We start from the raw sequence: 24,672 nt of genomic DNA, 5'->3' as shown, positions 1-24,672 counted from the left end.
ACCTTGGCCTGATAGGCAAAATGGAGAGGGTCCATTGCACCCTGCACCTGTGGACGCATGAGCTCCAGGACCAGTTGCTCTAGGGTCTTAGCTTAGCTGCTAAAGGGTGTATGCATTTTTTGGAGCACCTTCTACAAACCATTTGAATGACAATCTATTACCTCAAAACTTCACTGGGACCAAATACAGTCCTGCTCCAAATCCATATGCTTAAACTTCTTAGTCCTAGGTCTAGATTACACTGCCCCATTAGTGGGCAGTTTAAAATTATGAATGTTGTCCACAGTGTACCGGCCTTTTTCCTCGTGTCACCCGTGGTTTGCTGCAGCGACCCTGCAAACGATAAGGAGTCACCAAAAATAAATTGATTGATTTATTGCATTTTTTATTGTTTTCAATTTGCCAAAAATAGCAGAACATGCTAGTTCAAAACTTTCTAATATGTAGGATTAGACAGTAAAAAACAAGATACAACTATGTAAAATCAAAGTTATCGTCTTTGCTGTAATGGGAGCCACAATAATGTATGTTTTTCACTATGAAGAATCCTCCAATTTAATATACAGGCATCGTGAACCTGGAAAGACACTTTGCTCAATCTTCATCTCTCAGTAATATCAGCATCTCTCACACCAGCTGTTTAAATAGCTGAGCGAACGAAGGAGAGCACAGCCTGAAATAGATAACCTGCGTAATTCTATCCAGAGATTAGTGCCTCTGTAACACCATGAGGTTTATATGTTCGCTCTGGACATGTGTTTCTGGATGAAAGGGCTGCTTTCTCCTTGTTCTCCTCTTGTATGCCCTGCAGATCCAGGGTGTAATCAAGGAGGAGTTAATTAGAGAGGACTCAGTGGGAGGCAGAGGAGTTGTGGGACTCGCCCCGCTCAATACAGAAATACCCGTTTCCCATAAAAAATGGTTTTATATAACAACAGCATGGTCTTTGCGTCATTTTGTAAAGCAGAAAAACTTTTTTTTTACTTGTCTAAAGTTGAAATCACCAATTATCATTTGCAGTTCAGGTGAAAAGCAGGTTTATGGAAAGAAAAGAGCTTAAATCAAGATGGATGCAGGGGGATGAAGACTAGGATGTAGAGAAAGAGGGAGGAGAAGCTGAAAATAGAGGGATGGATCATCGTTTTACAGCGGGTTGATTTTGCAGAACTCACATTCACAATAACTGCGTGGAAGGAGAACGAATGCTTCGAAACCTCTTTCACTCTTACTTTCTTCTCAACACTCTGTTGCTCATTAATTTACATTTGGGCTTTGTGAACTTTGCTGATTGGAAGATAAACCCAGGATAACACATTCTGTAAGTATGTGTTTTTGTTTATTGTGAATTTAGAGCCAATGAATGGAAAAGATAAGGACAGAAATGTCATTTGTTTGTAGTTTGTCTATAAACTCAAAAATGTTGAGTAAAGTTTCACATTTCATCTAACATTGTGAATATTAGCTTCTGACCCTTTAACATTCCGCTGGAAACGATTCAAGTTTTGCAGTGTACAAATTTACTTGTCCTTAGTGTATTTATATTTTCTACTACTTGAAGCCTCGACTGCCTTTCAGAGGGAAACAATTCACTTGATATGCCGTTATGTTTACAGCTGCTTCAACATTTTTAAACTGAGTGGGACAATTTTCTAAAACAACTTGTTATTGTGGATTACTACCAGGTTACATTTATACTGCACATTTTTAAGTTTGCATAACATTTTGTACCTCCACCTAGGAAGTTACACGAGTGCTTTTTTTGTTGTAATAGCATCATATTGTCAAGGAACAGCCCTTTGATTTTGTTTGTGATCCAGATTAAAACTGAATCACCTTGTAGACATAATATCTTGCATAAGAATATGATTTGAGATATAAACTTACTAATTTATCTTTATCATACAATTACAACTATCGACCGCACATGTCCGACTGATTTGACAGCAAAGTCAGGAGATTAGGAGTTTAACTAATTAAATGTCAAATAACAGATTAATCACCTCAGTGTAGCCTGGAGGCCTTCAGTTGAAGGTAATGTAGTTGTTAGAGGTAATTAGAGTACAGGAGATGTAATTATGGATGTAATTATGAAGGTTCAGTAGGCAGAGACATCCTATAGATTTACATCTCAGACTGAAAACCCCACCTATAACGCCCTGCAGAGTAGAGACTATATGGCATACAGTTCAATCTCGTGGGTGGGGGGCAGCCTCCCTCACACCAGCCCCACCACCACCACCAAAAAAAAAAAAAAATTCTACTTCACATTCAGAAACACGGAATGAAAATAATGTAAGAAAAGTATTATTGGGTCAGGATGTTTATTCAGTCAGTTGTTCTGTCAGTAAATGCAGGTTTTCTTGGTGACAGAAATATCCCCATCAGGTCGATGCTGCGGCGGCGGCCTGATGTTCAGCTGCTGCTGCTGCTGCTTTGTGTAAATATAGAGGCCACAGCCACAGGTCTCCCACGCCTCGGTACTCCCTCTGGAATAAAGCTTCCTCCTGGCTTTGGTGTGGTGGATGGGTGGCCTCCCTCTACTTTACAAATTATAAGGCCTTCAGCGCCAAACTCGCTGTCTCCACCCGGCATAAGTAATGGCTACTCTACTGCTAAAATAGAACTTGTGCAAAAGAACGCTAAAAAAACTGGTAGATCCTGAGTCGAGATGGATACTGGAGTTTCAGACGGAAACATCACCTGTAAACAATGTTCTTTATATTCTCTATGAGTTGCTAGGAAATCCTGTAAAAATTTGTTTTAAAAAATAGTTTCTGTTTTACAATCTTCAAGTCATCCATGGAGTTGAAGAAATAAGAATAGGAAATGTTGCCCTCTGGTAAGAGTTTGGTCCAAATGTAGAAGGAAAATAACTAGCTGCCTTTATCCAAAGTTAAAATTGCACATACCAGCTCCTCTAACTCTGGAGACGTATCAATCTACAGACCTCAAGAAGTCACTGCATGAACAGCTCAAAACTTCATGTAAATCTTAGTTGTTCATTTATAAATCAAATCAGTACACATTTAAAGAACAGACTGTCTGTTTACCTCAGTCATGCAAATTTAAGTCACATGACATCTGGCTCTAGCTCCATTGGAGATATGAGAGGACTGCTCATCTTTCTGTCTCCAAAAGAATATTAATCAAAGTATATCCCAAATTATTCAAGTATAAAAGTCTAAAACCATTACGTGATTTAATCTCTCAAAGATTAATTTGGAAATTCTTCCTTTTTACTCCTTAATTTCAAGAACACAATTCTTGTTGTTGCAGGACCAGAGAAGATGAAGTCCTGCTGGGTTTCTCTCATCACCTGTGTGACCCTGTTCTCACTGTGGTGTACTATAAGCCATGCCACTCCGATGTTCTACAACATGTCCATGGATGGCAGCGGAGATGAAGCAGAGCTGGAACTTCTTTTCCCAACTTCTTTCTCCACTCGAGCTCCTGTTCCTGTCACCGCTGCTACCGGAGCTCCTATTCTCATCAACTCTATCAGCACCACCATGATCCGTCTGAAAGACTTTGTGCTGACCCGAGTGGTGGATTTCCTGCAGGAGAATTTGCTCATCATCATCGTTGTGACGTCTCTTCTCATCGTCATGGTCTTCATCATCTGCTGTGCCTCTGCCATGAGTCATAAACGCAAACTGGAGGCCTATAAAGCGCCCCAAGCTCCACCAAAGAAGTACATGGCTGACAAAACAGGAGGACGCAAGAATTCTAGCGATCTCCAAGAGAGGCCGTACGCCGTGGACCACGTGAAGAGGGTTCATACTCAGACCATGTCCTCCCCCAAGAACCTGCGCCAACCCTCCAAGGCGCTGGTAGGGGAGAGGGGGAGAGATGTCCGGTCCTCACCTCGCCAGGAGGTCAGAAAGGTCAGGGAGGCAGAGGTAGTGGAGAAACGAAGAGAGGAGCCCAAACTTAAAGAGCAGGTGAAGCACAGGGAGACGGTTCAACAAAGCCCCAGCGCCAGCTCCAGCCATCCGGTCTGCACCTGCCATTTGAGAAACCCCCATAACTAGAGCCGCTTCAGGGCTGATGTTAGCGAAAGAAGTGAAAAGTCACATTAGTCATACAACGTGTGGAAAGCTATACACACTTGAGGGATTTAAAATTCAGATTATGTTTACCATCACATTTGCTTGGGTGTTTTGTGTCGTATGAAAACAACTGATATTTGTTGCAAAGTGATTTCTAAAAGATGATTTTAACTCAAAAAGACATAACAAACACCAACACTAAAAACTTAAGGGCTTCAAATTTCCATTTGGTCACTTAAGAGCTCAAGTGACAAAATTGAGTAAATATCAACAGTTAGTGTGTCACACATCGTCACTGGTTACTGTAGTAATCCTCCTCCTCATGGACCTGCACAACTGCCCACAAGCACAGTGAATTACTGTAATCAGTTTATTTTGATAATGTTTTTGGTACTAGCAGGCCTGTTATTCATGTCAGGGGTCTTTGTTGCTGTAGTGGTGGTAGAACCTGTGTCTGAGGCGCAGCAGGTGGACATCAGTTGTTAGAGATGTCATTAGAGATGTTGTTTTCTCCCTAATTTATTTCTTCAGAAAATATGTTTTGGAGGCTACCAAAAAAAAAAAAGAAATCGGTCAAGCATGACCAAACCTCTTATGTTGAGATTGATCATTGAACTGCTATACATGCAGATGTAATATACATTTTAAAATTCTTGAATTGGGGAAAAAAATTAATGATGCAATTTTTTATTCCTTGAGTGTACATACTGTATACATTAAATGCATCATATTTGAAACCAGAACTAAATATAAAGTGAAGGAAGAGATGGGTTTATGAGGATCTAACTGTTGTTTGAGGGAACTTCAATTGTGTATCCTGATAAATGTAAACAGCCATAAAAATAAGTCCCATCTTCTAATATATCTTTTTCAATATAAGTAGAAATTAAAAACTGTAGGATAAAAGCCATATGACTAGAAATGAATACTCTAACAGAACCTAAATATTGTCTATATGTGTCATATATTACGTACGTAAGATTAAAAAGCTGTAGGAAATCACGTGTCTCATTTCTTTGAATACTGCAGCCATTCAAATTAAAAAGTGTTTCACGGATCTGTTTGTACTCAGGTGCTGCAAACATTTTAGTCAGTGATTTATCAGAAGAGAAATACGACAAAAATAATGGGTCCAGTGACATTTTCCATGCTGTGTTCCTGTGTTTAAGTTGTAAAACTCGATACACTCATTAAGGCAGAGGAATCTCCTCAGTAATTACTGCTGAAAACTGTGGTATCCTTTAGCAGCTTTAACAGAACCTGTCATTCGGAGTCAAACCTTTGCAGCTGTAAATAGTGAAAGCAAAATGAGGGGCCAGTAAACCTGACATGTTGGATATAAAAACAAAATGTCATCTTAATATTTACATTAATATTTACCTAGTTGTTTGCATAACTTCTTGTGTTATTTCTATCTTATTGTATTTTACTTTAATTCACAAATTGTTTGACTGAAAGCAGCATTTTGCAGGTGTTTTATTTCTAGGAAAGTCAAATTTAGACACGCATATGTACACGTATTTTTCTACATTTGTTTCTTTTCTTTTCTCTTGACCTAACTGTCAAACAAAGACATCTTTTTTTGTTTTTGAATAAACCTTTTCTGAATTAGAGTTTGAGATTTTTTTTTAATAACTGATGCATATGTGACGTAAAATAAGGCATGTTTTATTATAATAATAATGATTCAAAATTTTGCGAGGGGAATAGTTGAACTATTTATTTTATGTAATGGATTCCGATTTTTATCCACCCACTAAAAACACTCTTCAACTATTATCTCATTATTAATGTCGATTTAGCATTTAAACCAAGTTTGTGATGTTCAGTTCGAATGATTTATAGGTCAAAAGTTAGTGATGTTTAAATACTTTCTTACAGTGAACGACAACATTTTTATGCTCAAATACTTGAGAGACTTTGTTGTTTTGCTTTTGTTGAATAAAACTATTGGTAATGATGCTCATGTCTTTGAAAATGTGGAATAGAGTGGTCTTATTCAAAGATATGTGTGTGTGAGGAAACCTATGATTACAAAACATGAGGGATTTGGTTTAAAAATAAAAAGATTGTACTCGCTACATGTAATTATTTTCAACCTTGACGTCTGTAATATTGACCTGCACCCATTTAAGAATGAATTGGCCAAACTATTTGAATCTAACTGGCCGAGTATATGCTGTATGCTGTCTGACCTGTGGAAACCTTCTAACATGTAAAGATGTACACACACATACACACACACACACACACACACACACACACACACACACACACACACACACACACAATAACACCGTGATGTGTGTGCGCTCACATGGAGATGACGAGATCGTCTTTGTAGTTTGCTGGCGACTGTACAGGATTCATTAAATATTTTAACAGCCCCAAACCAAATACATACAGAACCCTTTCAAGACAAGAGCTTATTGTCTGTGCAAATCTTAAGGACGGTGATTTGTTCTTTTGAAATTTTGAAGTTTTTGAAAAAAACAACAACTCGTGACCTTTTTAAAAATATTAACATAATATTCCCTTTAATACTAATCACTTCAATTAAGAAAAGATTCAATTCTGATTACACCTGATATATGTCGTATGTATTTTAAATCCATTCATTTATCAACACCCGATTTAAAAAAATCACAAGGATGCAGAAGCACAAAATGAAAAGTTTGATTAATAAATGGATCAAATTGCCAAAGGTCAAACATTAAAGATGACAGCACAGTCTCTCAAATGCGAGCATAACCCTGTGTCGGCTGAAATGTGAGCTCTGACAGAGCCTCGCACCAGGGTCAAATTCCCTTCTCTTTTGTCAATGAAGTGCTAAATAATTTGAGAAAATACTACCCCTTCACTTTCACCCACCCTAGGTGACAGGAAGACACATGGTCCACCCAACAACAGTCTCTCCTGGCTAACGAACTTTCTGTTTGACTTTTAGGCACCTCAACTTAAGCTAACCTCAGCAGGATTAACATTTGGGACAATTGAGAAGTTTCACATATCCCCCCCACCCACCCACACACACACACACACACAATATTTTATTCACGTTCCATGTTTTCACTCCTTCCATCTGCCACTGACAAACAACAGGACCTTTCATCAATTCAAAGGGTGAAGAGGATCCAGAAAAGGTAATAGAGCACCTTAAGGGAGTCGTTAAACTTTGATGAGCATCTGCCCGGAATTCTCAATGCAGCAAAACCGTGGTTTTATCTGAAGATCACCAAAGAACCACAGAATGAGAAGTCAGCCGGTGTCTTCAGAGGAGTAGACAATAAAGGAAGAAAGATGGTGAGTTCATGTTCCTTTATCTCTATAATTACTCTTTACAAGGGGTTTTCACATTTTTAAGAATGACTTCTTTAATAGTACAGCACATAAATTACTTTGTCATCAAGATCCTTCGTAAATGGAAAGTCGTGTTGCTGACTTTCTTTACTTCAGGTATAAATAAGTACTCATTGATTTATATTAAAAAGAATCACAGGTTTCTAAATTTTAAGAATCCAGTATCAAACGTGATGAATTCAGCTGCAATTATAGACAATAATAAATCTGCATGCACTTCTGCTGTATAGTTGCTCTCTTGTAGTAACTGTTCAACAGATCACTGACCTGATGAATTCAAGTGTCACACGTACAAAACCACTGTTTTTCCCAACCTTGTGTTAATATCTCATGTATGATTTATTACGACACTGCCTATCCTTTGTGAATCAAACATTAATGGAGCCATTATTTACAACTTATAAACATGCTGATACGTCTCTCTCTCTTCCTCACAGTGAGTCATGCTTTGGTGCAGATGTGGCGTCCTCCTGTTTCTCTGCGTCTGTCCCCTCGCCTCCATTGTGATGTCTTACTGTCCTTCTGGCTGCTGCTGTCCTCCCCCAGGATTGTTTGTGTTGTGTGAGTCGCTGGGTCTTCGATCACTTCCACGCTCCGTCCCCCTTAGTACCTCGGCTCTATCCGTGGCCAGAAATCAGCTTTGCAATGTTGACCACCTGCTTCGGCCATTCTCTGACCTGCAGGAGCTCAGCCTTAGTCACAACCTGCTGTCCCGCTTCCCCCGTGGCCTGCCTCCCAGCCTTAAGTCACTGCTATTGCAAGAAAACCTCATTACCTATATCACCTCTGGCGTCCTGCAGCAACTCAGAAACCTCACTCGGCTAGATCTGGAGGACAACCGGATTCGCGCCATCCAACCAGGGGCATTTCAGAGTCTCATTAAGCTGCAGGTCCTGATACTAAAGGGGAACAAGCTCACAAGCCTCCCTCTGAATCTTCCTCCATCACTGACCCGTTTAGATCTGTCAGCAAACTGCATCTCTGTCCTGGACCTACCTTCACTCTCTGCCTTGGTCAACCTGCAGGTCCTTCAGATCAACAGCAACTGTCTACGTTCAGTCCCAGAGAGCGCCTTTGACGGCCTGCCACGTCTCAGATCCGTAGATCTCGCCAACAACCTGTGGGTGTGCCAGTGTGACATTCTGTATCTCTATCGCTGGCTGCTGATCGGCAGAGTGTCGATGACCACAGACCTGCTCTGCACCGAGCCCACTCATCTCGCCCACCATCTGCTTCTGAACCTCTCGGTTATGTCTATCTGTCCGCATGTCCTGAAGCCAAATGAGAAAGACATCTCCAGGACCAAATCTCTCAATTCCAAGTTTGAGGCGCAGCTGGAGATGCTGACAGTGAAGACCACTGGGCAGAGCTCAGCAGAAAGCTTTCTGTCAGAGCAAACGTCACAAGAAAGCACTGTTGATCTTCTTTCCAAAGAGAGTCCAGAAACTCGTGTGTTACTGGAACAATATTCTTTAGGGTCACTAAAGTATGAGGAGTGTTTGTACCAAAATACAACATCAGTCAGCCCGCCTCATTTGAAAACCACAACTTATCTCCCTAATAAGGAGCAGAAATGCAGAGACAACATCACAGGTCAGTACCCTCTGGTTAATTCTACTGCTGCTGAAGGGACACGGTCTTTGATTTCCACTAACAGAGACGCCCTTTGGCCGACTCCCCACCCACTACCACGCTCCCAACAGGACTCTGCAGTGGTCATTGCTCTGCTTTCTGTGTTATTTGTATTAGTAGCTCTGCTAATGGTGTTAATGCTGATTTTACTGAAAAAGGTTCTTCTTAGTCAACAGAGGGTGGCTCCGCTTAATGTGGGATGTGGTGGATGATATTAGCACAGACACACCAAACATATTTTTATGTTTTAATGCAAAGTAAACACACAGTTTCATAATTTTGTATCATGTTTTTATATGATGTGATTATTACCAAACCTTTCATAAAAGAGGGGATATTTTATATAATGAAACCAAATCAAGCTGAAATCCGACCCCTTAAATAAACAAATCCAAAGTGCTTCACAGATTTAAAAACAGTAAACAATTGAAGAACACAAAAAAAACCCCAATAAAGATCAACCCCTCCCTTAAGGTAAAAAGTGCTGCTAGCAACTCTGCAATGAAGCATTAATGGCGCCCATTATGGAGAGTTCCCTGGTGACAAGCAGACTCTTTTTTTACTCCTCCTTCTTCTGTTGTTTCAGTCTGTAGTCTAACAGCGCTGCTTTTATGGCGTCCTCTGCAAGCACTGAAAGAAAAGGAGTGAAGAAGTTTTAAAAACACAAAACCAGAATTGAATTTGTAAAGAAAAAAGCTGATGGGATAAAATAAAAGTAAAACTTTGAAGCTAGACTTGCGTGAGACCGGAAAGAAATACTGCAATTTCTTCGTATTTTCCTTTTGCAAATTATGTCTTGACAATCAGCAGTTTGTTATTCATATAGAGATAATCCTTCTCATGGTTGAGTACATTTAAAGGCTATCCCCTCTTTTATGAAAACACATCATCCTTCTGCCTACACCAGAGTTAGTTACACTTTCAGATTCATGTGATTTGGAAACCAGAAAAGATAAAAAGACAGTGGCAGTTTTCCTTTGGTAACAAGCAGCAGCTACGCTGCAGCATGACATGTTTGATTTGATTCGTATTTACTGATTTGACTTAGTTGGTCCTGTGATTTTACAGCCCTACTCTGAAAACATACAACTATAGAAGCAATTTATTCTTCACATTAACTGTCACGCATTTGAAATCTTAAGATGTATGATAACACTACCTCTGTGTTGTCAAGAATGTTGCATGAGATCTTTATTTGTAGAAACTTACTAGAACAGTGAAGCTTGACTGGTGGAAGGCAGAGTTCTTTGGCAATGTCTGTGTTCTTGATTTTCAGAGCTTCATCAACCTGCAGAAAGATGACTCGTTTCTCAGATCTTAAACAAAAGTCTTATTCTGATGTCTTTATTCTACCAACTCACCGTCTTCCCCTTCACCCACTCTGTGGCCAGAGAACTGGAGGCAATGGCTGATCCGCAGCCAAATGTCTTGAATCTTGCATCGACAATCTTGCCATTTTCGTCAACCTGGATCTGAACATAACACAAAGCAAAATACCATGATGTACGATGGTACAAAGTCCTGCCAGCTCTTACAGTGAATCCCTACTCATACAGGGCTGTTGTAGACAATTTTCCATATGGAGTGAGGAAAATCAACTCCAGCTCAGGTAACCCCAGTCAATGTGGCTATTGTTGAGGACTACAAGTATTCGGGGGTCCACACTGACAATAAACTAGACTGGGGTAAGCACACTGACGCCCTCTACAAAAAGGGCCAAAGCTGCCTCTTTTTCCCAAGGAGGCATCTGCAACACCATGCTGAGAATGTTCTACCAGTCCATGGTGGTCAGTACTGGAACAGTGGTCTGAGGGTGGTGGACGCCAAGAGACTGAACAGACTGATCCGCAGGACTGGCGACATTATTGAAGTTAGACTCACTACTGTAGTGTTGGAGAGGGGCTGTTTTTAACACCACCCACTGTACAGGACACTGATGGGACTGAGGAGTATGTTCAGTAGGAGGAGGAATAGGATGACCCTTCCTAGATATTCTGCTAAAAGCCATAGGAAATCTGTCCTGCCAAAGCCCCTCAAACTGTATATTGCCTCACTTTAACGTAGTAATGAGGAGGAATGAAGCGGCAGTAAATGCTTAAATCTGTAGTTTATATATTATTAGATCTATTTCTTCTCCTATTTATCTCTAATCTTTTTTTTTTTTAAATTCCAAATTATCTACACTTGGTCTTACTTTTTTACTTCTGTTCTGTAACCGAGCACCTGTAACGACAAGCAATTTCCTCCTCGGGGATTAATAAAGATTCTGATGATCTCCTCACCTGAAGCTTCATCACGTCACCACACGCAGGTGCACCCACCAGTCCAGTCCCAATATTTTGGGAGGTTTTGTCAAAAGACCCCACATTTCTTGGGTTTTCGTAGTGGTCAACAACCTTGTGGAGAGTTGAAAAACAATCATATTTTAAACACCGTCGTTTGTCATTCGTTCGATCCAGTTGCTAACAGTCAGCTAATGTTACCACGCTTTTCTTGCTAACGTTAGCTTACATTTACACTCATATAACTAACTGTATTAGTTAGTGTCACTTTCGTTACCTTTTTGTGATAAGACCGAAACGCATTCGGTTGTGACCTAAATAACCTTCTGGTCAGTAACGACGACGCAGAGCTCCGTAAAAACACACCCGCCATGTTTAGATAACGAAGACGTACGAGAACCAACGAGTTGGCACGAGTGAATATAAGGTCTGTTGACAAAAAGGATTGGTAGATGAAAGACCGCCCCCAAGCGGCTGATTAAAGGATGTAAGGGTGGACGGTCTGACGTCAGTGGCTGGTCCCAACTCTCGCGAGACTCAGGCTGCTCGGTCGTGTTGTTACCAGGCAGACAGCATTTCCAACATGGCAGCGTCAGGCAACGCAGAGCAAACGCAGTTGCAAGATATGGAGGAGGAAGATGCGGGAATGGAAGAGAGAGAGATGGAATCGGAGGAAGAAGAGGAAGACGGCATGGGCAGTGAAAACACAGACGACGAAGAGGACGATACGTCGGAAGACGAGAAAGAAAATGAAGCCGAAATCCAGCGACTGGAGGAGCAGGTACGGTAATTTATATACGGAGCCAATTTAATTAACTCACGTTAGCCGAGGAGCTAATGAGAATGAATGGAGGGTGCGCACAGTTAAATCCAACAAATTGACAACTAATAGACTGTTATCTTCCTTGATCTGGTTTCATTTTATATTAATATACAAACTAATGTTAACTATTGTTGTTAAACAAGTAAAAGCGCGCGTGATACTACGTCACTCAAATAGCTATCCTGATTAGCTCTATTGCTAATCTTTGCCTCTAATTACTGGTGTACAGCGCTACACCTATTAAATTACTTATAGCATTACAGATTGTGGTTTAATTGGAAATAAATATCCATCCACGTTTAAAATAGAGACTGCCCTGACTGTTGGGTGTTACTTGGAAGGTGTTGCGTCCTAAAGTCATTGATGTTATAGTGTTGGGGATTTGTGTTAGGATTTATTTAAATAGCTGGACAACAAAATTGAAAATTCTTGCAAGTTGTTTTTTTTTTCTTCCTGAAAATAACTATTTTAAATTGCATCACATTACGCTGCAGTATGCGCTGCACGCCCTACGTTTATATTTGTGATTGTTACTGTTACAATTTTTTAAATGAACATCTTCCATTTATGTTTCAACAACTCACCCTTGTCACATCTGACGTGTTTCAGCTGTCCATCAATGCTTTTGACTACAACTGCCATGTTGATCTCATCAAGCTCCTGAAGCATGAGGGAGAGCTTCACCGCCTGAGAAAGGCCAGGCAGAAGATGAGTGAACTTTTCCCTCTCACTGAAGGTTGGTACAGTTTATGTCGTACAGGAAGTTATTGTTGATGATATTACACTCAGACATGATGAGAGTCTCCACAGATGATGTTTTCTCATATCACAAACATGTACATGTTAAAAGATTTGGAAATATCGAAGCAACAAATAGTACAGATTTCAGGCCTAATAGAAGAAGAAGTATACTTTAATGATTCCCCACAGGGAAATTATTATGTTTTCACTCATGGTTAGTATCTAAGTAAACATGCATATATACAGTATATGTTTGTACAGGCCCCTGAAACAACCAAGCACACACTGGGTACGAGACAGGGTTAGATGGAGGCAGCTGATTCGCTCTGGCGACCCTGAAGGGAAAAGCAGAAAGGAAAAGAAGATGCAGCACCATCAGCTTCCTCTGGCTTTTCCTCTACTTTACTGTAGTGATCTTGCTTGGAAACTACTAATGTAATGATGTGGACTTTAACTTCTAAAAATCTGACGTGCCTGAGAAGTCTTGATATGAATTGTTGTCCATGAGCAGATTGGGGGTTGCATGCATGGTTGGATCTGTTAACGCCTCATGTTGCCTGATCATCTGGGGTGATAATACAGATGGACTAAATAGTCAGTTTAGTTTCCCTTGTGGGTGTCATGATTGGTTAAATTGAGATGAAATCAGATTTTCTTGAAATGTCAGACAGTATCTAAGCTGAATTGACATTTCACATCCTTCATTGTACTTGTATATATGCTTTTTATGATGCTGATGCTACAAAAATGTATTGTGCGTCCCTCTGAATGTTTCTGGGGGGACAGTTGAGCGCAGCTGTTATTTGCAACTAAAAAAAAAAGCATGGTGTCGACTCCTGCAGAGATCTGGCTAGACTGGCTCAAGGATGAGATCCGCCTGACTGAAGAGGAGGGAAATCGGGAGAAAGTGTATGAACTTTTTGAACGAGCTGTGAAAGACTATATCTGTGAGTGCATCACACTGTTATTATTGCATTTGGTTTGATAGCCAGTCTTTACTTTTTTTGTAATATAAAATTCTGTATCTTTATCTCCAGGTCCGGATATCTGGCTTGAATATGCCCAGTACTCCATTGGTGGTATGGGTTCCCCCGGTGGGATGGACAAGGTGAGGTCTATCTTTGAGAGAGCTGTGACGGCTGTGGGGCTTCACATGACCAAAGGACAGACCGTGTGGGAGGCTTACAGAGAGTTTGAGAATGCTATTCTCTCCACAGTACAGGTTTGTGTTTCATCATTGGTCAACCCTGTTTGGTTTTGGTTTGTGGATTCTTTTTGGGTGATTTATGGAAAATGTGCAATCTTAAATTTCACAATATTATTAAAAGAGTTCATACAGTTATTATTTGTTCACAGAATTAACCATCAATACAAGTGTTGTGGATGCTGGTTGGAACTCTTTGATGCTGGACTAAATCAGCATTTGCTAAATATTGAAGCCATTTTCTCTTTCGTGCTTCTCAGCCTCCTCCTGGCAGGATTCCCAGCAGAGAGGAGCAGGAGCTGCTGAAAACTCAGCTTGAGAGAATCCATACTCTGTTCCGCCGCCAACTGGCCATCCCCTTAGTAGGTGAGCATGGTGCCTCTGCTGTCAGAGGGGATGTAAAACAGTTAGGATTCTTACTGTGAAGGCACCCATTTAAAAAAAAAAGAAGAGTTAGTTATCTTTTGGGCTAAGCTAAGTGGGGTGCATTATTTAAACATGCCATCGTATTTAAAGAAAAGTGGGCTTTGCTGTTTTGTAGACATGGAAGCCACTTACGCAGAGTATGAGGAGTGGTCCGAACACGGGGTGCCTGAGACCGTCATGCATCAATATAAAAAGGTGTTGCAACAGATGGAGAAGTTGAAACCATTCGAAGACTCACTGGTAAAGTTTTCTGCCTTTTCTGACTCACAAAATCAACTGGTGCAGCTTTCCTGTTTTACGACGTTCAAATTACACGAGTAGGTTTTTGCAGTTCGTAGCTCCTTCATGCTTTTGTCTCATAACAGCTGGCAGCAGAACCTCCTAAGCTGGCAGAGTATCAGGTCTACATTGACTTTGAAATGAAGGAGGGTGACCCAGCTCGGATCCAGATAACCTTTGAACGGGCTCTAGCAGAGAACTGCCTGGTACCGGACATGTGGACAAAATACACAACATATCTGGTGAGTATTAGCAGGGTACTGTTTTAAATGGCTCCCACTCAGACCGTTAGATTCCTTGTAAAGAGTTTAGACTAAAGTTACAAACCATTGCCTCCCAGTCTGACTGCTCTAGTTCTCTGCCTGATAACTGAACAACTCCACAAACAACTCCACCATCAGACTGAACAACCCTGTTGCACTTTATCTTAAAGAACAGATAAAAATCTAGGATTCCTCAAACAAAATTAAAACGATTCATTGGCCTTTTGATCACAGGAATTTAGTGTCTGACATTTTTACTACGAAACCTGTAACATAACCTGCGATGCGTCAGGTTGATAAATATTAATCTCTCAATCACCCATTTTTCAGCACAAATTAGTGGTTAAAGTGTCAAAATCTGTTGCTTATATTTATATCAGTGAAACAATGCGTAAAAAATATCCGCTTCAATATCACATCTTTCATTTTGTTAAAGATAATAAATTAACCTTGTTTTTCTTTTTCTAGGATCGCCAGTTAAAGATGAAGGAACTGGTTCTCTCCACTCATGACCGTGGCGTCAGGAACTGTCCCTGGACCATGAGTCTGTGGAAGGGCTACGTGTTAGCGCTGGAGAGACACGGAGCAGACCACCACACTGTCTCAGGTAGCAGCTGGTGCATGTGGTCTGGAGATTCAACATGTTCCTAGAGTCTAGATTAGATTTTAACAGTCCCTAATCTTGAGATTTCTAGTATTTCTAGTATCACAGCTGAACTCCATTGAATGTATTAATTTCTTGACACCACCGTTTCTAAGCATCAATAAGTTGGAAGAGAAGCACCCCCCACCCTTGTCTTTCCTGGTCTTGACATGCAGTTTATTATTTGCCTTCCTCAGATGTTTTTGAGAAGGCACTGAATGCAGGCTTCATTCAAGCAACGGATTACGTGGAGATTTGGCAGGCGTTCCTCGACTATCTGAGGAGACGGGTGGATTTCAGCAAAGGTGGGAGCTGTGTGTGTGTGTGTGGGAAGTGGAATTTGAATACATCATTGAAAAACAGTCAACAATCACTTGTGGATCATTTCTCTCGAACCTCCTTTTTTTTTTTTGCAGAATCAAGTAAAGAGTTAGAGGAGTTACGAGCGGCTTTTTCTCGATCTCTAGACTACATGAAACAAGATGTTGAAGAAAGTAGGTGGATTTGAGTTTTATTGTGGCTTTAAAGTGCCGGTAACCACGTAAGTCATTTTCATTTACAATTCATCAGGGTTCGGTGAAAGTGGAGATCCTTCCTGTATCATAATGCAGATCTGGGCAAGGATAGAGGTGAGCAGTATTATGGTTTTCACAGTGTTCAGGTGTTGGATTTCTGTCGGGTTAAATTGTGTTTAATAATGTGTGTGACGTTTTTGTGTTATTTTGAATTATTTTGAAACCTGGTGGCAGCTCGCTGTGTGATGTCAAAGTGCAGATTGTTCTAGATATGAAATTACATCAGCAAAAGTGCAAAGAGACACATGTTGAAGGACTAAAGGAACAGTTACTATGGAAAGTAAACTTTCAAAATAAATTATGAAAATGTATGTGTTTGAAATGCGTAGAGGAACGGAATCTTGTTATTTCTTGTAAAATGGGTTTTTATGTTTTGTCTGTTTATTTTTATTTCTCTCTTTTAGGCCTTGCACTGCAAGAATATGCAAAAAGCCAGAGAACTGTGGGACAACATCATGACAAGAGGGAATGCTAAATTTGCCAACATGTGGCTTGAGTACTACAACCTGGAAAGGTTTGTCAGTCTATGTCTGATCCAGATTGAACACTTGTTCTCAAGTTTATATTTGGGGTTGTTGATGATTTTCTTTGTTGGTAGGTCTTACGGCGACACTGTTCACTGTAGGAAGGCTCTCCACAGAGCAGTTCAGTGCACATCAGACTACCCAGAGCATGTTTGTGATGTTCTGATCACCTTTGAGAGGGTGGAAGGTGAGTCCTAATATAAAACGACAAGTGCACGAATGAGGATTTCCAGCAATCACTGTGTGTTTTATCAGGTTCTCTGGAAGACTGGGATGTAGCTGTGCAGAAAACGGAGACCCGGCTGAACAAGATAAATGAGCAGCGAGCAAAAGTAAGCGCGCACATTAGTATTATATGGGCCTGGTGTGATGTTTAGCTGCTTTGAGTTATTGTTAGCGTGTTTTTCCCCATATGTTAGGCAGCTGAGAAAGAAGCCAACTTGGCTCGTCAGGAGGAGGAGAGAGCCGATCAGCGGCGAAAGGCAAAGTCAGACAAGAAAGCTCAGAAGAAGGTTCAGAAGGGAAGTCGAGCTGGGGAGAAGAGGAAGGCAGAGCCTGATGGTTATCACAACGACTGGAACGAGGAAACGAGTAAATACAGATGATTTCATGACCATTCTTACTTGTAGCCTTCAGAGATTGTGTTTCCTAATATTTTTTCTCCTTCTGTCACCGAACAAGTTCCTAAAAGGCAGAGAGGAGAAGAAGACATGGAAACTGAGACAGGACTCTTTGGGAGGAACACTCCACCCGCTGCTAAACACACGCAGCAGAGTTCTTTGGCCGCTGCCCAAAAGAAGGACAATGACAAGCCAGAACTCCGCAACGATACCAACAGCGTTTTCATCAGCAACCTGGCGTACACACTGGAGGACCCGGAGGCCAAGCTCAGGACGCTGTTTGAGACCTGCGGTCCCATCAAACAGATTCGGCCCGTCTACAGCAATAAAGGGAGCTTCAAAGGCTACGGCTATGTACAGTTTGAGTCACCTGTATCTGTCCCTGAAGGCCTGAAGCTGGACAGACGGGAGATCGAGGGCAGGCCCATGTTTGTGTCACCTTGTGTGGACAAAAACAGAAATCCTGACTTCAAGGTAAAGTGTGATCTCACCTCCAAATTAATTAAGCAGTAAAATTTAAAATCAAGTGTGTCGATTATATCTTTAGGCTTTAGTATCACTCTGAACTCATAGGCTTCCAGCGTTTTGTAGCAGCTGATCTCCTCACGCGACATTTATCAGTGTTTCCCTTCTGATCTTGATCAATTATAAGATGCTTCGCTCAGAGCCACACCGTGTTTGCTCAGGGGTGTGTGCTGACGTCTGGGAACTTTGTTGCATCAGAAGCGGCCGCAACTTCTCTGATTCGCCATCCTCTGTTCTGTAACTGAATCAGTCATAATTGACTTCTATGTCATGTAAAAGTCATTTATAGGTCATAATATCCCTGCTGATTTCCCATCGTGCTTTGAGTGATGTGACTGTATTATCCTTACGGTGTTTCACTTACTTCCAACAAAATGTTTAGTATCTAAAACATAATTTAAATGTAACTATATGTAAAATTAAATATGTAAACCTCAGTATACCTTTTTGTCCACCTCTCCCTGCTGTCACAGGTGTTTAAGTACAACACATCCGTGGAGAAACAGAAGATCTTCATCTCTGGGCTGCCGTTCTCATGCACTAAAGAGCAACTGGAAGAAATCTGCAGAAGTCACGGCGCCTTGAAAGATGTTCGTCTAGTTACGTATCGCTCAGGAAAACCCAAGGTGGGGGCTCAACGAAGAGGAGGTTGTCTATGTTTGGCGAAAAACAGTCGACCTGATTGAGCCTAAAATAGCAACCTTTGATCTTGCCGAGGTTGAGGAGGTGAATGTGAACAGATGATGTCATTGATCTATTGTCCCTTTGATTCTCTGGTTCTGCAGGGTCTGGCATATGTTGAGTTTGCAAATGAAGCTCAAGCTTCTCAGGCAGTTCTGAAAATGAATAACATGGAAATTGATGGCAACAAAATCTCTGTCGCCATAAGTAACCCTCCCTCCAGGAATAAGCCGGGTTCCAGCAGGCCCACGTCCGACCCCGCGCCTCGCCAGGTCTATGGATCGTAAGTTTCTTTGCTCGTTTTTTTTTAACTACAGTATTTTCCGCACTATAAGGTGCACTAAAGGCTTACATTTTCTCAAAAACTGACAGTGCGCCTCATCCAAGGCGCCTTATAGTGCTGAAAATACTGTACATCACTGAGATGACATGAAGACTAAGGATTGAAATATTTCTAACTTCCCTGAACCAAAAGGTGTACTTTTCTATTTGCAGGAGAGGAAGAGGACGGACACAACTGTTACTTCCTCGTTCTCTGCATCGACAAAGTGGGCTTGCAGGCAAAGTGGAGAACGGAACAGCGGCGAAGCAAGTGGTCGGCGCGTCCGGACACGCAGCTGATTCCAAACCTCTGTCAAATTCAGATTTTGCCCGGATGCTTGTTAGTAAGTGAGAAGATAAGTCAAAGGAATTACACTGAAAACATTCTGGTGTCCTTAGACATTAGTGTCAGAGATTTTTCTGTAATTAGTACCGCCCCTCCTTTTAATCTTGTTCTTATCATTCATTCTGCAAGATTGCCTTAACCACTGACCTTCTGGCCTCCATCACAAATCCCTCAGACTTCACCAGTGAGACATCTTGTTTTCATTTTGGTTTCTTTAAAGAAGTCTGGCCGTTTGTTTTTTTGTTTGTATTTTTTAAATAAAAAGTGTATCTGACTGTAAATATACTGTATCTAAAATTGTAACGCCTGCTGTGGCCAAGTGTCTTTTTTTTTGTGTGTGTGTGTGTGTGTGTGTGTGTAATGTGAAAGAGATCCGAGAGAAGAAAATGCGAGAGAATTCTTTAAAAACAGCCAAACTTGTGAATGTTTAAGAAGATTATATGCAAATGTGAAGATTTGGTGTGATATAGTTTGTGTATGTTTGGACGTAGGTTGGATATCTTGCAGTGGTGAAAAACTGTCCAGATATTTTTAAAGAAATATTTTGTTTTTGTTGTGTGAACTTAGTTTGACCGAAGGATACATGAAGCATTGAGAACATGAACTACAACTACTTCCTTACCTGGTGTAGTATTCCTGAGTTATAACCTACTAAGTGTCCGTATTCCAATTTGATGGAGGATCCTTTGAGGCCTCAGCAAACCACATTAGTTCTCGTTTTATCTTGAGTTGAAGATATGTTGTGACATAGTGTCATGTGTATATCATACAGTATCATAACTTTCATTGTCATAGTTCTTATGTCCAAAAACGTCAGTGGTGTTTCAGGTCTGATTGTATATACTGTAGGATGAAACATATTTATATTCTGTTCATTTCACCTTGTGAGAGTCCAGGAATGCACAAGTGAGCAGAGTGAAAGTGAGGAAAACATCCTAGCTAACGTGTCGGGGTTTAGTGGATTTATAAAAAATGAAAGTTTGACTAAAGCTCTCAACTGTGGACTAAGCTTGGTGGAAGATTCGTCCATCTACCGTCAGATGTTTAACTCTTACAGACAGAACAGAACTTCCTCACACCACTCTGGACTCAAGGGTACATGATGGCCAGTTTCCAGCAGTTGAAAAAATCTGCATATTGACACAATTATTATGAGATGTGAATACATTTAAGCTGCAAGAAGAATAGATCATGAATACCAGGTCATCTAGAGACCTGTAAGCTTTTATAAGTGTGGACCTAGTTTTATGTTTGAGTTGATTCCACCCAAAGGTTGTTCGCTTCAACCGGAGCCACGGCTCGCTGTCATTCCACACCTTCAGTCTGCAGCTCTTTCTGTACAACAGAAGAGAATCTGCAGTTTATCCCTTTTGTTCTCACATCCTAGCTGGCTTGTCTTGTTTGGCTATTAATGATTCTGCTTTTGTACATAAACTTCAGTGTAATATTTCAAAAAGGTCATGTTAGTTTGTAATAAATATAACTTAGTTTTCAAAACAGATGGAATACAAGCTATATGTATTGCTCTCACCACAGTGGCCTGATCTAAAAAAAAAAAAATCTGAATATGTTGGTCTCAGTACTAGGAGGTTGTATACATGTGCATTGCTGTTGTATTATTTTCGATGTTTTGAATTAGAGGTAAAATATTTAAATGGCTATTTTTGTTCAATCAGTATTTTCCTGATTGTTGCATTATTGCCCTTGTATACCTTTGTATTCTAGGGTCCTGTAAAAAAAAAAAAAAGTTATGTATTTTCTGTTTAAAACTTTGTAAAGTAAAATCTTTGCTCCTGGTATAAATTTTTTTTGTTTCAAATAAACTTAGAGTTAAACTTAGTAGAATGCTTTTATTTTAAAATAAATAATCACATACATGAAAGTGCTTTACAGTGTTACGAGACATCTTCATCCCATAGACAATGAATTAAATAATCACACTCTTCACATCTGCAGCTGAAATGACTGAAGCTTTCAGGCAAATATCATGAGAAAGAAGGAAATAGAGATACATGATATTTTAAATGACTCTGGGTCCTGGTGGGAAATTTGACTACTAGTAAATAACTAAAAATGGCATTAAAAACACAGCGACGGTAGGCGCCTCTACAGATGTCTTGGGCTCTGCCAATAAAAGGACAGGTGCAGCACTGGCGTGACGATCATGACGTCAAACTGCTGCATTTTATTATGGCCATCCAGATACAAAATGAGTCAAACGTGCCGTCACCTGTGTGGACAGGACATTTCTGCCAGTTTCAAAAGAAGACATTGCACAAAAGGGTTCAGACAGGAAGATGTCGTCCATTGGTTTCATTTTCTGACAGGCGCAAAAAGAAGCTCAGCACAGAGCAGGCGTCGCCGCTACGTTAAATCTGTTCGGGGTTCTCCCCACATCTGTTGTGTTTCACACAAAAACTTGCCAGCACAGAGGCTTTAAACTACTCGGTTGACTGTGTTACTATTGGATTTGTAAAACAGCTGAGATACATTAAAAAAAATAAAAATTGTCCTCATTACTGATGTTTTTTCCTCTATCTATATCAGGGTGATCATTTTAGAGACCTTTTCCCACACAGGAATATGGGGTAACCTTCCTCCTCCTCCTCCTCTTCAGATACATATTGGTAAATTTGCACATATAAACATGAAAAAGAATTGCCTGGAAGGAGGTTGTTTAAACAGCAACGCCTCAGGCTCAAGAGCGCTGATTATGTTCATGTTATACACGAAACACAATGTCCTTGTGCCTTAACTTGTGTTTAACAAAAGAACTTCAACACACCCTCAATTTAGTTGTGTAACGGACTTCAGAAGGTTTCAGATGAAGTGAGTCAAGTTAAACGACGAAACACTAAATCATCCACCCCTACTTGAATCATCTTAGGCTTTCAAGTGTGAATAAACCGCAAGTTAAGAGCTTCTTTTTTAAAATTCAGAATTATCATCTCAATTGTGACAAAAAAACCCCCACCAGAATAAAATAGTTTTCCCTGTCATGTCATCAGGACTCAAACTTAAGATTGCATTTTGTTGGAAACTAAAATTCAATAACACTCCTATGTGAATATGGGACACACTAAAAGTCAGGCTCCTTTTGTTTTTGACTGTATTGTAAGTCACCATCCAGCAGGAATTTCTATGAATTCAGTGGATCTAAAACTCAAACTGAGGGTGATAAGGAAGATTATGGCAGACCAAGCAATGAAAATAAAGCAACTTACATTATAATAAAACCAGCAGGTTTTAGAGGAATCACACCTCCTCTGAAGTTATGCTAGCATATAGCCTTTTAGCTCATGTCTGTCTCAATTGTGGATGGAGATGGTCTGTTTGCAGTCCAGACAGGTGTGGTCTTGACCAGCCGCTGGCAGCCCAACAGCGTGCTCCGCTGTAGAAATCAACAACGTGTCCAGTGTCATCTCTGTGCATTTGGCAATGAAGCGAATGAAAGGCCTTACATCTCCCTCATTCGCCGTGTCTAGAGCCGCGTAATATTCGGACCTCTGCTCTTTGCGAATGGTGATGGGGGGGTAACGCGCCTGCATGAGCACCAGGTTCATGAGCAGACGCGACGTGCGTCCATTGCCGTCTACGAATGGGTGCACGTACACAAGTTTGTAGTGGGCGAGAGCTGCATACTCCACAGGATGCAGCTGCAGGGCTTCGTCGGAGTTCAGCCACTGAACCAGTTCCTGCATGTGTTTCTGCAAGTCCTGGGGGTGTGGGGGAATGTGGTGGCCAACAAACACCTGGTTGGTGCGTAGCCTCCCTCCTTCCACGGGATCGACATAGCCCAGCACCCGCCGGTGAATTTCAAGGATGTCATTGATGCTGATTGTTCCCGTTCTGGATAACAAGGTGGTATTGATGTACTTCATGGCTGCATCCACACCAATGGCCTCGTTCTGCTCCTGCAGACTTTTCCCGGGGACGGCATAACGTGTCTCAATGATGTGACGGATCTCAGACAGAGTGAGCGTGCTACCTTCAATAGCTACAGTATGGTAGATGTGGTGGTAGTATGTTTCCTCCATCACCCTGCGGAGTGCAGAGTTACCTTTAGGAATGGACATTAGCCTGCGCACTTTACTATCAATGATGCTAAAGTAGCGCTGGTCAATCTCTTCCACTAAAGGGAGGGTTCGGTCTCGGCTGACCAGAGCTCTCTCATTACAGGGCGAGATGGACAAGGCTTTGGTGTAGAGGTGGTCCGCCTGGACGACGTCCTTCTCCTCCAGAATGGTCCCCAGCTCCGTCAGGGCCTCCACAAAGTCCGGATTCATGCTGAGGGCGTGCACCAGCAGCTTGTGAGCCTTCTCCCTCTTTCCTAGTTTCTTCATCTCCTGAGCCTGCAGCAGGGCCGCTTTGGCTTCCAGCTTCATCTCTGCAATCAGAACACCAAGATGACAGCATCAAGTACGACATAGGTGATTTAATAACAAACAGGGTGGGGCAATATTAAAAATAAATGATATCCAGAGGACACATTCCTGTCAATATTGTATGAAATACTCTGTGTGCTACTTTTATAATGATTATGGCTCAGAGACAAAAGTCACTTGACTTCACCATGAAGCTTCAGTGACTGTAGAGTCACAAGTAGTTTGGAAACCAACAATCAAGAGACTTCTTCAGTTCTGGAGTTGAAACGTCTTCCACCATTTCATTCTTTTTTGCTTTTATTGCTTTGACTCCACTTGGATGACTGAGACCCCCCCCCCCCACAGAACCAGCATCGTCACCCCCTGTACCTTTGCTAGGTTTGGTCCTCTGAGGCAGCAGATCCAGGCCGGTGAAGGGGACCGTGAGGCCGGTGGACTGAACGGCTGGAGGCTGCTGGGGCCCCCCCCACAGCTGGCAGCGGAGCAGCGCGATACCCCTCAGATGGGCGCAGCATTCGTTCTCCACCCCCACCAGGGGCATCAGAAGGGCCACCAGAGAACCGAGGAGGACACACAACATCGGGACCCATCCGCCGAGGACACGTCCGCTGGTGTAACGCCACGCTGTCACAACAGTCATGGTGATTCCGGGTTAATCCCTCCATCTTCTGGTGATGCTCTCCCCCATGTATAACATGCCCGGCTAGGAAAACCGAAGCGCGTCTGGCAGCCGGGAAAACACGTCAAACATGACAAGCTGGAAGTAGGAACCAAACCTGTGGACGAAATTCAGCTCGGTTTTCAAAAGCGTTATCGCCTCTCTCGCTAGCTCCGTGGATTTTTGCGTCGCTACACCCGAACTCTCAAATACCGAACACTTCAATAACCAAACAACAGGTGAATCTACTCTGTCGGTCTCGTTCAATACAAAATGTACATCATCAACTTCCAGGGTGGAACGTTCCAACATCGTCAAATCTGATTGGTCAGAAC

At 41.4% G+C, this 24,672-nt stretch overlaps 5 protein-coding genes across 7 annotated transcripts; 3 read left to right on the top strand and 2 right to left on the bottom strand.

Moving 5' to 3' along the window:
* Window positions 1-1,188: 1,188 nt before the first annotated feature.
* Window positions 1,189-6,122, top strand: tmem119a (transmembrane protein 119a). Of its 3 annotated transcripts, none has more exons than XM_068310689.1 (2): window positions 1,189-1,318; window positions 3,277-6,122. In XM_068310689.1, exon 2 carries the CDS (start codon window positions 3,288-3,290, stop codon window positions 4,029-4,031), a length of 744 nt encoding a protein of 247 aa, XP_068166790.1. In that variant the 5' UTR covers window positions 1,189-1,318; window positions 3,277-3,287; the 3' UTR covers window positions 4,032-6,122. The 3 variants fall into 3 exon arrangements, with proteins under 3 accessions (XP_068166790.1, XP_068166791.1, XP_068166792.1); XM_068310690.1 differs by having other exon boundaries at window positions 1,200-1,318; window positions 3,255-6,122; XM_068310691.1 differs by having other exon boundaries at window positions 1,218-1,322.
* Window positions 6,123-7,645: 1,523 nt separating this feature from the next.
* LOC137592556 (nephrocan-like) lies at window positions 7,646-9,253 on the top strand. Its single transcript, XM_068310821.1, has one exon. It carries the CDS (start codon window positions 7,853-7,855, stop codon window positions 9,251-9,253), a length of 1,401 nt encoding a protein of 466 aa, XP_068166922.1. The 5' UTR covers window positions 7,646-7,852.
* A 21-nt stretch (window positions 9,254-9,274) lies between these two features.
* Window positions 9,275-11,744, bottom strand: iscua (iron-sulfur cluster assembly enzyme a). The gene is made up of 5 exons (XM_068310692.1): window positions 11,601-11,744; window positions 11,324-11,437; window positions 10,403-10,513; window positions 10,251-10,329; window positions 9,275-9,671 (listed from the first exon to the last, which is right to left on the bottom strand). Exons 1-5 carry the CDS (start codon window positions 11,694-11,696, stop codon window positions 9,601-9,603), a joined length of 471 nt encoding a protein of 156 aa, XP_068166793.1. The 5' UTR covers window positions 11,697-11,744; the 3' UTR covers window positions 9,275-9,600.
* A 154-nt stretch (window positions 11,745-11,898) lies between these two features.
* Window positions 11,899-21,133, top strand: sart3 (spliceosome associated factor 3, U4/U6 recycling protein). Its single transcript, XM_068310798.1, has 19 exons — window positions 11,899-12,104; window positions 12,756-12,882; window positions 13,730-13,834; window positions 13,925-14,109; window positions 14,352-14,457; window positions 14,633-14,757; window positions 14,883-15,038; window positions 15,528-15,666; window positions 15,900-16,007; window positions 16,119-16,196; window positions 16,273-16,331; window positions 16,682-16,791; window positions 16,876-16,988; window positions 17,057-17,133; window positions 17,221-17,392; window positions 17,483-17,895; window positions 18,420-18,572; window positions 18,732-18,910; window positions 19,123-21,133. The coding sequence occupies exons 1-19, from the start codon at window positions 11,907-11,909 to the stop codon at window positions 19,298-19,300; spliced, it is 2,781 nt and encodes a 926-aa protein (XP_068166899.1). The 5' UTR covers window positions 11,899-11,906; the 3' UTR covers window positions 19,301-21,133.
* ficd (FIC domain protein adenylyltransferase) lies at window positions 21,130-24,619 on the bottom strand. The gene is made up of 2 exons (XM_068310799.1): window positions 24,049-24,619; window positions 21,130-23,681 (listed from the first exon to the last, which is right to left on the bottom strand). Exons 1-2 carry the CDS (start codon window positions 24,317-24,319, stop codon window positions 22,603-22,605), a joined length of 1,350 nt encoding a protein of 449 aa, XP_068166900.1. The 5' UTR covers window positions 24,320-24,619; the 3' UTR covers window positions 21,130-22,602.
* Window positions 24,620-24,672: the final 53 nt, after the last annotated feature.

Source organism: Antennarius striatus, chromosome 3 (assembly GCF_040054535.1).
Source record: "Antennarius striatus isolate MH-2024 chromosome 3, ASM4005453v1, whole genome shotgun sequence".
In the NCBI taxonomy this organism is placed as follows: Eukaryota; Metazoa; Chordata; class Actinopteri; order Lophiiformes; family Antennariidae; genus Antennarius; species Antennarius striatus.
Note: the sequence above shows the minus strand (reverse complement) of the source record. Positions and strands in the feature narration are given on the sequence as shown.

Excerpts from the sequence above, each read along its gene's own strand:
- iscua (XM_068310692.1), bottom strand. The coding sequence starts at position 11,696 with ATGGCGGGTGTGTTTTTACGGAGCTCTGCGTCGTCGTTACTGACCAGA. Across the intron at positions 10,330-10,402 it reads AGTGGGTGAAGGGGAAGACG|GTTGATGAAGCTCTGAAAAT; the intron begins GTGAGTTGGTAG and ends ATCTTTCTGCAG. Across the intron at positions 9,672-10,250 it reads AGTCAAGCTTCACTGTTCTA|TGCTTGCAGAGGACGCCATA; the intron begins GTAAGTTTCTAC and ends CTTTTCTTTCAG.
- ficd (XM_068310799.1), bottom strand. The coding sequence starts at position 24,319 with ATGACTGTTGTGACAGCGTGGCGTTACACCAGCGGACGTGTCCTCGGC. Across the intron at positions 23,682-24,048 it reads GAGGACCAAACCTAGCAAAG|AGATGAAGCTGGAAGCCAAA; the intron begins GTACAGGGGGTG and ends TTCTGATTGCAG.
- sart3 (XM_068310798.1), top strand. The coding sequence starts at position 11,907 with ATGGCAGCGTCAGGCAACGCAGAGCAAACGCAGTTGCAAGATATGGAG. Across the intron at positions 15,667-15,899 it reads AGACCACCACACTGTCTCAG|ATGTTTTTGAGAAGGCACTG; the intron begins GTAGCAGCTGGT and ends TGCCTTCCTCAG. Across the intron at positions 17,393-17,482 it reads CGACTGGAACGAGGAAACGA|TTCCTAAAAGGCAGAGAGGA; the intron begins GTAAATACAGAT and ends TCACCGAACAAG.
- tmem119a (XM_068310689.1), top strand. The coding sequence starts at position 3,288 with ATGAAGTCCTGCTGGGTTTCTCTCATCACCTGTGTGACCCTGTTCTCA.
- LOC137592556 (XM_068310821.1), top strand. The coding sequence starts at position 7,853 with ATGCTTTGGTGCAGATGTGGCGTCCTCCTGTTTCTCTGCGTCTGTCCC.